A 12220-nucleotide genomic window follows, 5' to 3' on the forward strand; every position below is an offset into this window, starting at 1 on the left:
TTTAAGAGGACAAGAGCGGCGAGGTCTATCGCGATAGCTTAATTTCTCTATCGAGTAAAAGTTATATCGCCCAGCTCTAATTATACACTATCGTTTGTTTCGTGGTGTTGCAAAATACACTGTTAACGGCAATATTTTTTTTTCTCTACCACCCACGCAAGAATCACGTGAGAGAGTATGGAGAAAGTTTACGGATGAGAAGCAAAAAAGAGCCGTCAGGTGCTCAAAATAAACCTTTGACTCAAACTTTAGAACAGGGTTTTCCTGGCAGCACGCCATGTAATAAATACTCACAAAGAAAATGGCAGCTGTTACAACTTATATCTAAAATATATAGTTTCATGCATCGGTCACAAAACATGACTCCAGGTACACAACGCCCAGCAGAAAACACTTCACACAAGTCGAGTTGCCTGAGATTAACTGAATTTACAGAAAAATCAATATTGTGATATATATAGTTATTGGGATATGAGATTTTGGTCCTATCGGACAGCCCTAATTGTGCGTGTAAAATATTATGCACTCTATGCTGTGCGCACATGCAGTATCAGTTGGCAGTATGGCTGTAGGGTCTCTAGCTGTGCTAATTCTAGCAGCCTTCTTTTGTTTCAGGTTAGCGTCCACATGTTTGTGCTGAATGTGTACATGTGTTGCTTTGTTTGAATGGAGACAGTGTCAGAATATTCTGTTTCCCTCTGGTCCATCTGACTTTTTAGCTTCTAAATGATCTTTTATGCTCACAAGTTTCCATCATAGCTACACCGGTGCTGCCATCTGCTGGGCCTGCAGCTACAGCTAGTCGCTGTATAACGTCTTAGATCCAAAGATCAGTCATTAATAAAATGTATTTAGGTTAACAGACTGCAGTTTCTCTTGCCAAGTATCAGGGGCAGCAGTATTAAATCGAGTAGTCAGTTACTCACACACATCCCTGATAAATATGTATTTGAGCCCTGGAAAAACAGGGACTGTGAAGAGATCTTACGCTAGAGATGCTGGAACTACAGCCACATCTATAAACTACAGTTGTGTTACAGAGTGAAGCATCAAACAGTCTTTGGCTGATTACACTGCCTCACAGAGAGACCCAAACCCAACATCAGGGAAGGTTTTTATTTTGTATGAAGCTGTTTTGCACAACTAGAGCTGCTCATGAACCCAAATAATTTCATCTTTGCACACTAATCATCGATCCATTTTCTTTACTGCTTATTCGGTTCAGTTTCGTGTGAGGGCTGGAGCCTATCACAACAGTTCTGGCGCAAAAGGCAGGGTACAGGAAAGCTCACTGGTCTCTTACAGGTCTAACGCAGAGGCAGAGACAACCATTAGTGCTCACATTCATACCTACAGCTAGTTTCAAATCAGCAGTTGCCTCCTATGGGTGAGACCCCACGCAGTCATAGGGAGAACACACAAACACCAGGACGTCCTTCTGTGAGGCCAAAGTCGTGACCACTGCATGACTGTTTGTGCACACTTTAAATTTGAAATGCAGATATGAAAAAGATGCGCAAAGTTTTAAAGAGGTTTTTTTAAATACTTGTTCACCATCATGTGAGATTTTGTGTTCTTTAAAAATCACACAATCTGTTGCCGAGTCTGCCTATTGTCCCCGTGTTATTGGCTTATTTCTCAATGACACAGAAAACTTGTCTGCGTGTAGATGGAAATAGTTATTTGAGTGGGCCGGTCCTGATGCTGTGTGTTTGAACAATCTGGTAAATGATTTCCTGGAGCGTGGTTGTCTTCTATTATTGTGATAGGAATTTAAGCAAGGCTGCTACAAGCTAGTTCCAGGCAAAATGTTGCTGAGCGTTTGTCAGTAGTAATCTTCTGAAAAGTAAACAAACATGTAATGAAGTGGTGTACTGAGAAAAGGATGTCATTTATCATGAATAACCTGTTTCTGAATATCTAATAACCGCTCCTTATACTGCTTCCTGCTTAACAGAGGAGTACATGACATACCTGACAGATATGTTCATTAAATCTTTCTGATTTACAGAAACACAGTTATGTTGTGTAATATGTTAACATTTTCTAACAGTCCAGACACCCAGCAGGTGGTAATTGCTGCTATATTTAAAGCGCGGTGATCACACACTTGCTCAGTGCAAAAATTTACCTCCTGGAAGTTTTTGTCTTTACCTGGACAAAAACTAACAGGCTGTAATGAAGCAATTATATGAAGGATGCTTACAGCTTGTAAAAAAATGAACAAACAAGCATTCATAACACACGCTTAAAAGATCAAAGTGAACAACAGTGACGTTAGGCTTGCCTGTCATTGCTTCTGGATGGGTTGTGAGCTGATAATTGTCAGACAAAAACCGAGGTTTCCACATTGGTGCTTATCAGCCGCAGGTCTCCACAGCACTACGCTCGCTAATCACAAGCTTTTAGTCTATGAACGTCTGTATATCACTCTCACCACCTTTATAAAACTGTAAAAATGAAAGCGGAGTCTCCTTTTAGTGCTTCACAAGGTAGTTATAGTTGAAGCGTGCTGAACCTGTTTATAAGGATGCAGACTAAATTGGCCAAATGACAAAAATGAACCTACTCAAGCCCTAATACAGTCCTGATCAAAACTTAAAGACCACTTGAAAAATGGCAAAAAATCATATTTGCATGGTTGGATCTTAACAAGGTTCCAAGTAGAGGTTCAACATGCAACAAGAAGAAATGAGAGTGAGACAAAACATTTTTTTGAGCATCCAATTTATTGAAAACAACACTTAAACTGAAACAGGCTGTGTTACAGCTGATCAAAAGTTTAGGACCCCATGCCTTTAAAAGGCCAAATCTGTGCAGAAATGTGCATTTCATTGTCATTTTCGGTCATGACGTTCTGATGGCAAAGGGAAAAACTTTCCCTTTTTCAATGTTTTCGGGTTTTTGAACTGCCTAAGTAGGGTCTCTTGCAGTGCGCCATCACTGTTGAGGTGGGGTGCAGTAGACAGTCATGTGGAATTTCTTAAATGATCCTGAGGGTTATGGAACAGGACTGTATGAACACATGAAATCATCATATAGTGGCATGCTTCACTACAGCAGTCCATGTTACTAGTATTGTGTATTAGTGTTGGGCGATATGTAAAACTTTTCCAACCAATAATCGACGACGGGCGATACATTTGCGCATGCGCTGACTTTTTGATAGGCGGAGCAATGTAATCATGCACGGACTGATTTGCGCGTTTACAACACTGGAGTCCAAACATGGACAACTAATTTCTCCAAAAAATGGGGGCTGTTAGCGTTAACGCTGTCATCACCATTAAAATTTTTAACCCATCTGGAGCGTAGAATGAACAAACTTTGGACAAACTGCCCGAAATGCGTTGCGTTTCGGGGACTTTGACTCAGCCTGCTCTCCAGATGGGTTAATTGTTAATCGCGTTAGTCATGATGACGGCACGTTAACGCTGACATCACTGAAATAAATATCAAGTTGCCCATTTGGGATGAAAGAGGTAAACTTAAGGATGTAACCAAAGTGGTGTGCCGCTTGTGCAGATGTATAGTGCGAGCAAAGTACCCAAACATAACTTGCATGAGCACGTACATGCGCATGAGCACGTACATGCGCATGAGCACGTACATGCGCATGAGCACGTACATGCGCATGAGCACGTACATGCGCATGAGCACGTACGTGTCCACTATCCGCCTGAGTATGCTAGGCTATCACCAGCTTCTGCAGCTCCATCAACAATCATTTGGGTGCACTCTGAGGAGGGTGAATTTGCTCGCAGATAAAAGAGGGTGCTGTTAAAACAGCGCTTTTGGTTTTTCGGGGGGGGGGTTGCTGTTGACTGCTTCTATTAACGCCATCATTATTAGCAAACTTACTCATGGGCAAATAAATAAATCACTCTTGTAAAAACAATTGCCGATGGGCTCAGCCTATCGTTGATAGTCGATATATTCATCCAATCACCCAACCCTATTGTATATTAGTAATGCAAATATACAATAGCCCCATTCAGGGCTGACATTGGTCACAGTTCTTCTTCTTCTTCGTAGTCTTTCAAAAGACAGCTATTAAAATTATTATTGTGATCATTTTTACTATGTTTGCAACCATACAGGAAGTTAACATCTCACTTTGTGAAACGTTTAATATAAACAACTAAATGACAAAAATTAGATTCTGAATTCTGGTTTTCAGACCAACAAAAAATAAGCTGAATCATAAGGGTTCAGTTTTGTTTAGATTGTTGCCCCGTTTATGGGCAGTCATACTGTAACCAGTCATGCACAGGCCTCTGAAGGTGTTGGTGTAGTGCTTGTTCTTCCATTGAAACACAATCTATAAAATCCAGCTGGAACAGCAGAAAGTCTTGTAAAGCCTGATCAAATGCCACAACACTGATTTAAAGTACTAAGACCAGAAACAAAACCACATGCAGCATTCACATGCTGACTGTTTGACCAGGTGTCTCACTTGCAGGGATGTGTTAAATGTTGAAGCAATCACAGTGGCTTGTTTGCACTTATTGGCATATCACCCTGTGCTGGAAAGTGAACGATAGTTCCTGGACAGGTCTTTTTCAGATGAATGTTGTTGTTTTGTTTTTGTTTTTTTAAGGTTTTGTGTTTTATGTTGGACCATAAATTATTGGAGGAAATGGATTTCAGACTTCCACCTTTGATGACACTGCATCTTTATCTTTTTGCTCCACAGAGTCTGCCCAGGTGGAAAAGCCTGCAGCAGCACTTGCCACCCAGTCTCAGTCATCATCTGGCTCTGGGAGCTTGAATCCGTCATCAGGCCCACCTGGGTCGTCGGCGTCTACAGTACCCGTGTCTCCAGTCCTTCAATCCCCAGCTCCTCCGCTCCTCCAGGACCCCACCCTGCTTCGACAGCTTCTCCCAGCACTTCAGACTGCCCTGCAGCTCAACAATGCCAGTGTGGACATGGCAAAAATCAACGAAGGTAAGAAGAAATAGATTTAAGAGCTGCTTGACATATTCAACTTGTCTACATTCAACTTGCAGCAGAGACGGTGATTGATGGCCACTGGTTACAAGAAGGCACTGAAATTATTAACTACTGTTATCAGCTTTTGTTCTGACACCGTTGTTAGAAGCTTTGTCATAATCTGTCCTGTCAGTCTGAGCACAGTAGAGTCCTAACTCGACATCGTCAGTGTGGTGCTGTTTGCATAGCTGATGTCTGGATGAAGAATGCCTCACGGCAAGAGTTTGCTAGATGAGAACATGGTATCTGACCATGTGACACTGAAAGGAAAGCTTCAGCTGTCAGAGTGGTATGAGATGCATTAATTGTAAAATGGGAACGACAGCACAAACTTTTCTAAGTCTAGAATGTGTTGTAATGTACCAGATGCTGGCTGCTAGATGTCCTTAGAAGTCATCCTGCTTCAGTTTGATAGACTCTGTCAAGTCCAAGGTTCCAGGGTCGGGATAAAGATAATGGTGTTTCAATGTTTACAAGTGTGAGTCACTGTGGTACCAGCTCATGGTGTAAACCATGGCATAGTAGTGGGAACTTCAATAAAAAAAAATTCCCCTCTCACCCCTGCGGGCGGTCTTTATCCTTCAAGCTTGGGTCCTCTACCAGATGCCTGGGAGCTTGAGGGTCCTTTGCTGTTCCTAGGACTGCGCGCTTCTGAACAGAGATCTCTGATGTTGTTCCTGGGATCTTCTGGAGCTACTTGCCTCGCTTTGGGGGTCACTGCTCTGAGTGCTCAGATTACCACTGGGACCACTGTTACCTTCACCCTTCACATCCTCTCAAGCTCTTCTCTGAGCCCTTGGTACTTCTTGTGTTCTTGTGTTTCTTCTTCCTGATGTTGCTGTCATTCAGTATCGCTATGTCTATCACCATGGACATCTCTGCTTGACTACCACTACTACGTCTGGTTGGTTAGCCATCAATATTTCGTCCGTCTGTATCTGGAAGTTCCACAGGATCTTAGCTTAGCTCATTTTCAACCACCCTAAGGGGGTAGTCTTCCATTTTGACCTCCAGACTTCCAGGCCATACTCTGCACAGATGTTTCTATATTCTATGCCATCCACTTGGTTATGGCGTACCATGTTGTTATGTGCTGGATTGTGTCAGGGGCACCTTGGGTCTTGCCTGTTGTGGTAGACCCCAACCTCTATGGATCTTGTGCTCTGAGCTTGTTCCTATGCTGCCATGATTATTGTCTCTGTGCTGTCTTTCAATCCAGCTTTGTCCAGGCATTGGTAGGATTTCTGGATGTCAGCCACTTCCTCTATTTGCTGGTAATACATACCATGCAGGGGCCTGTCCTTCCATGTTGGTTCTCCTATTGCCCCTCTCTCTCGGGTTTCTGCTGCCTGAGGTATTCACTAAGCAGTTAGGGCCATCTTCCTGATGTATTCGTAGGTGTTCGTTATCTCATCCTGGACGGTGGTACTGACACTCACGAGTCTTCCTTAAGCTTAGCATACAGCCTCAGGGTGCTGAAGTTAGGGTGACACCCTCCATGCATGGTCAGAAACTTCCTGGTCTTTGATGTCAGTGGCTTCTGAGGTTGTGTAGAGAATTTTTGATAATTCAATAATTCAATAATTCAAATGTCTGTGGTAGCAGGTTATGTGTGGGGTGTATTTGTAGCAGCATAATAACTTGGGCTAAGGTACTTTATATGTATGTATATCAAATTTCCCTGTTACCTTCTGTTACAAATATATGTGAATGAGCTATATATGATGAGAGAGCAGTGTGGGTCTGAAGTTTTAAGATTTTTCCCTCTCCTTATGTGTGACATCTCATTTACAAACATACAGGAGAAAAATATTTTTATATATATATATTTTAAGACAAAAAAGGGATAAATGAGGGCCTGTTATGTCCTCGCATTTATATTCTCACAGGTGGGTTTCACTATTCAGAGATGCCGTTGACAATCAAAGCAGCAGACATATGGACGTGCATACTGTGTCATATTGCACAGCATAGAGTTGATCTCTGTTAATGAACAGGATCACTTGTGCTGAATAACACTGATCACCACCATATTCCCACCAGAAACATCTCTGTAAACACACAACTGATAGGCTCTGCTTTTATTTCTAATTTCTAAACCAGCTTATAGGAGACATCTGAGTTTTGACTGTCAGACTTACTGCAGTGCAGTATCTAAACTATTCTTGTAGCAGGACTCGTGTCATCAGTTCTAACCGCGTGTCCATTTTCTTTTCTCTGTAGTTCTCACAGCTGCCGTCACACAAGCTTCATTACAGTCTATGCTTCATAAGATCCTCACTGCTGGACCGTCAGCTTTCAATATCACTACTATCCTCTCTCAAGCTGCTCAACTATCCAACCAAGGTAAATGAAGCTCATACACAAGTGTTTCTATACCACCACTGTATTCTTATGTGTGCTGTGAAATGACTGCATCGGCTTCCTGTGTGTTTCCTGTGAGGTACTTAGAAGTTGTATTTGAAGTTGTTTTGATTCCCTAGAGTGACTTTGTTTTGTTTATGTCTAGCAGCTCAGCAGTCGAACCAATCACCAATGTCATTAACATCAGACGCCTCATCGCCAAGGTCCTATGTGTCTCCGAGGATCAGCACACCACAGACCAACGCTGGTCCTCTAAAGCCCCTCCTCAGCACACAGCCTGTCATCACACAGCCAAAAGTAAGATAGTAGGATAGTAGGCAGGTACTGAAAACTCCCAGCTTAGTGAATATTGAATATTTCCCAAGGGGGAAAAAAAAGGTCAGAGGAGGGGGAAAAAATCAATAGTTTGCAATTATGAACGTGAAATGCTTTCCAAAGAATGTTAACAGGTGTGAAAAGTCTTTTGAATTTATTAAATATCCACCTACAGTCACGATTGACACTGTCAGTCTGTTTCATGTATTGTTTGTGAGATAGACGGACATGCTTCAGATTAAGCCATTGTGTATATCAGTAGTCTGTTTCAGTGAAATGACGTGTTGTTTGTCTTGTTGTTTTAGGTAAGCACGCCATCAGCAAAGCAGGCATCTCACCCCCAGCCCACATCCCAGCAGCCCCTCTCCAGCGATAAGCAGCACAGTTATGATGCGACCACATCTTCCCCACGCACCCTCCAGCGCCAAGGGTGAGTGTCTGAACAACAGTTCATTTTATAAATCCCACTTTTTGGGGGTTGCTTGGAATTATGACATGGATGATGAGTAGGTGAGCTCTCAGAGAAACAAGGGATGTTTTTTGGATTTAGGTGTCAATATGCGTGAGTTCATGAAGCTTGGGTTGTCCCTTCTTGAGGGCAGAATTGGTTACAAGTAATTAAGACATATCTTGTTAGAGTTATATTAATCTCTGGGCACTGATTTCATCTACATCTGCTATCAGAGAGTGGAAATTCTGCATTAGCGAAAATACACTCACTCTCAAAAGCTGTTTTCAGTTTTCATTTTGTGGTGTTGTTGCTCCCTCTGCTGGCTGTTGATGGAACAGTGAGTTGCTCTTTGATTCATTTCTAGGTCTTGATTTACTTTGTGCAACAGTCATTTTATTGGAGGTGTTCATTACTGCGTGAAGTGTATTTAGTGTTAGTGTGAACAGGTTTGAACATGACTTTCCTCTGAGCTTAACTCTTGTACATGCAGACTCTCGCAGATATTATTCAAAATACAATTCCAAAAGTCAGAATATGAGATCCGAGTTGGTGCTAATGGAAAAGGGGCTTAAGCTTAATCCAAAACCTTCTGTTATATCTGACATTGTTATAAATTAACGCTGACGTATATCCATGGTAACATACTGAGTTTAGAGTGCAGCACAGCAAAGTAAATATAGTTCAGCATTTATCCCATTTTTGTGCAGAATATGTATCTCAGGGGTCTTGAAACCATATTTTCATTTCAGTCTCGCATGAATCAGGCAATCAAGTGGACGAATTCAGTTTTTTAGGAGGGGGGAGATCCATCACTCACTCCATCAGAAGTACTGCTTCACATCACTCTAGAGAGCTATTTTTGTACAAATTACCCAAAGTAAATTGCAGTGGCTTTAAATGCCTATTTGGGTAGAGTTACTATTATGCCATGTCAAGCTGCTTCTTTTCCTTAAAACAACAACAGAGTTGGCCAATCTGTCAGACTGAATTCAGGCTGTACTTCTGTTTTTTATCACGGCCCACCAAGGAGGCCCCAACCCACACTTTGGGAACTACTGTACTAGCATTATGAGTTAGCAAGTTCAAATTACAGGCTGTTGACAGTGTTTCTTGCTCGAGTCAGTGTGCTTTGTGTTTATTGTGTTGCGTATTTAAAGTGCACATTAACACAAAGCAGAACAATTACATTTGTTGTACTTGGACCCTTGCAAACACTTGATCACATTCCAGGACAGCTGACCATCAGGCTGTTGCAAATCAGCACAGAACCAGATAGATCTGGCCTGACATCAGTCAGCTGCCTGCATGCTGCTCACACGTGTCAAACAAAGGCCTGAAAATCTCACACTGCACACACAAACAGTATATTGTTCCATTAATGTGCCAGCTTTCTTCTAGATCACCGTACTATGTTGATCTATCGATTGTAACTATAATACTGAGACATCTTGTGAAACTCACGTTATCATGTTCAGCATTCTACCTCAGAGGGCTGCTGTATGATTGTCACAGGCCAGTTTGTTCATGCACATCACTCACATTCTCCCCAACACTGTGCTCACTTCAGCAGTCAGAGGAGTCCCTCCCCAGGTCCCAACCACGTCGCCTCCAGCAGCAGCAACGCCTCCAACTCGGCCTCCGCTCCCCCTGCCCCCTCAGCAGCCCGACCCTCCTGCTCCTTCACCCCCACCTTGGCTGCCCACTTCAACGAGAACCTTATCAAACACGTGCAGGGATGGCCCGCCGAACACGCAGAGAAGCAGGTCTGTACCACTAACATTTCCACAGGTTTTGGCTACATCTTCATGAAAGCATCGTTCAAATGATTTTCATCTTAACCCTCACAGGCATCAAGACTACGTGAAGAAGCTCACACCATGGGCAGCATCTGCATGTCCGAGAACTGCACCGAGCTCAAAAACCTGCGGTCTTTGGTCAGAGTCTGTGAAATACAAGCAACATTGCGTGAGCAGAGGTGAGGGTCTGTGTTTTAGAAGAGTCCCTGTTAATGATGTAAAACACACCTGCACATAACTCATTGTTCTCTGCCTTTTCCCCACAGGATACTGTTTCTGAGACAGCAAATCAAAGAACTTGAAAAGCTGAAGAATCAGAATTCTTTTATGGTCTGAGAACTTCTGATTTGCAAGTCGGAGCAGGTGTCGGAGAAGAGTGGGGACGGGTGGGGGTGGGGAGACCCATTGCACATAGTCGGAAGCTGGAGGGAGAACGGGTTGTTCAATTTCAATTCCTCTTGAGCCCAGTCTAAACACACACACACACACACACACACACACACACACACACACACACACACACACACACAGGAGCTGTAGTCAGGTTTGCTTTGGACCGTTGGGCTGGGAATCCAAGAGGGAGAAATGAAGAGCTGTTGTGGGAGGATGAGGGGAAGGGGGGAGGGCAATTTACAAGACTTTGTTTTGTAAAAACCCGTGGCTGGCGGGTGGACGGGGAGGGGGTGTAGATTTCTTGTAGATGTTATTATCTATGTTGTAAATATGTTTTGTAGATTGAAGCCATGGAAAGCCATGCCTATCAAAGCTTTTGACATCCAGACTAATCAACGCCTAGGCGGCTACATTCATTAGCTAGCCTTTTCCTTCATGTTAACTGGTCAGCAGACTTTACAGCTTCATTTTGTCAGTTCATAGATCACTGAACCACTGAGCATGTGTGACCTGCGTGGAAACAGAGGAGGATGTTTGAAGGCATTTATTTACACAGAAGCCTAGCATAAAGCATAACACACTGTCGTCGATGTAGTTTGGGTTTTATTTTAATTTTTAAATTTTTTTTTTTTCTTCAAATCTACTCTGTCTAGATTCTCTTCCTTCCACCCTCTCGTGGTGAACTGTAACATGTACTTAGGCGTGGCAGACATCCCCTCTGTGTGGGTCTGTGCTTCCAGTGGTTCACTGATTCGTTTTGCAGCTTTCTGGTGGCCCTGCATTTCCCAGTCTGAAAATAAACAGTGCCTGATGGTGTGATGAGTGAGTGATGGGGGGGGGGGAAAAAGACATGATGGCGTGCTGCTTTGGACCATTCCCGCTCCACTCCCCTGGCCTCTGCCCTGCCTCACCTCCTCCTGAGACATCACAACCCTCCGTTTTTTTTTTCTCCCGCACCCTCCCACTGTTTCTGTTCCTGTTTTTTACATTCAGGTGTCATCACTGGTTCATTCCTTTGTACAGTTGCTAATAGCAGTGCAGTTTTAAGTAAACATAAGAAAAGGGTTTATTTATAAAGAGTTGTTGTGATGAGAGCTAAATCATGACAATATCCACACTTGTTTTGTTTGTTTTTTTTGTTTGGGTTTTTTCTCTATTCCCAAAAGCACCCAAGGTTAGGAGATGTATCACAACTGCGAGCGGGTCAGAGGCAGGCGGGTGGGTGTGTATGTGGAGCACCTCTTGAGTTAGTGCAGGGTAACAAGAGGTCAAATGTGAAATGTATGTATTGTAATAAACATGTTAAACTAAAGCGAGCACTGGTTATTTCCTTGGAGTGTTAGGTTTGGTTCATTTGCTAGTGCCTTGTTGAAAGTCTTAAGCCTCATTCACCTGTTGAACCCACTTTCTGTTTTTTAATCCCAACAAGATTATCTTCAACAAGCATGTGACACACACACTCGATTTTCTGGCACGTCCCCGTCCTCCCCTGCCCTGCTCCCCTCTCGTTTGTTTGCTTCCCACTGTTGAAGAGCAGGGTCCTCAGTTGCAAAGGCCTGTTTATTTCTCCCACCATAACTATCTATTGATAAGTGAACTGCACCACACATTCAGTAAAAGGTGACCACATCATTGCTTTGTATATTGTTTCCTGAAGTATATTGACAAATGAAATAAAATATGCCTTTCCAGGGCCATGTTGTTCTTGGGTTTTTGATGGTGCTGCAAGCTTAATTTTCCTCCTTTCATTTAACTCTGACGTGAAACGCCTGATGGTTAAGTAAACATGTAAACTGGGACGAGCTGTGCCTGTCTCGTTTTGTTCAGTGATTGAGCCGAATTAACAACCCGCTGTGGCTCACAGTAGATGCTCTTAAATGCATCTGCAATCAAACACCAGTCAATTGC

At 42.9% G+C, this 12220-nt stretch overlaps 1 protein-coding gene across 3 annotated transcripts in view; it reads left to right on the plus strand.

Moving 5' to 3' along the window:
* Positions 1-12007, plus strand: part of waca (WW domain containing adaptor with coiled-coil a) — a 25790-nt gene extending 13783 nt beyond the window's left edge. The window contains exons 7-13 of one of the 3 annotated variants that reach the window (XM_005918456.3): positions 4697-4948; positions 7217-7339; positions 7503-7654; positions 7978-8102; positions 9694-9886; positions 9971-10098; positions 10186-12007. In XM_005918456.3, the coding sequence (XP_005918518.1) occupies positions 4697-4948; positions 7217-7339; positions 7503-7654; positions 7978-8102; positions 9694-9886; positions 9971-10098; positions 10186-10255 (1043 nt within the window). In that variant the 3' untranslated portion in view covers positions 10256-12007. Of the gene's footprint in view, positions 1-4696; positions 4949-7216; positions 7340-7502; positions 7655-7977; positions 8103-9690; positions 9887-9970; positions 10099-10185 lie in introns of all 3 variants that reach the window. The other 2 variants (XM_005918454.3, XM_005918455.3) reach the window with 2 other exon arrangements.
* The last annotated feature ends 213 nt before the right edge of the window (positions 12008-12220 follow it).

Source organism: Haplochromis burtoni, unplaced genomic scaffold (genome assembly GCF_018398535.1).
Source record: "Haplochromis burtoni strain Fernald_Lab_line unplaced genomic scaffold, NCSU_Asbu1 Contig_30, whole genome shotgun sequence".
NCBI lineage: Eukaryota > Metazoa > Chordata > Actinopteri > Cichliformes > Cichlidae > Haplochromis > Haplochromis burtoni.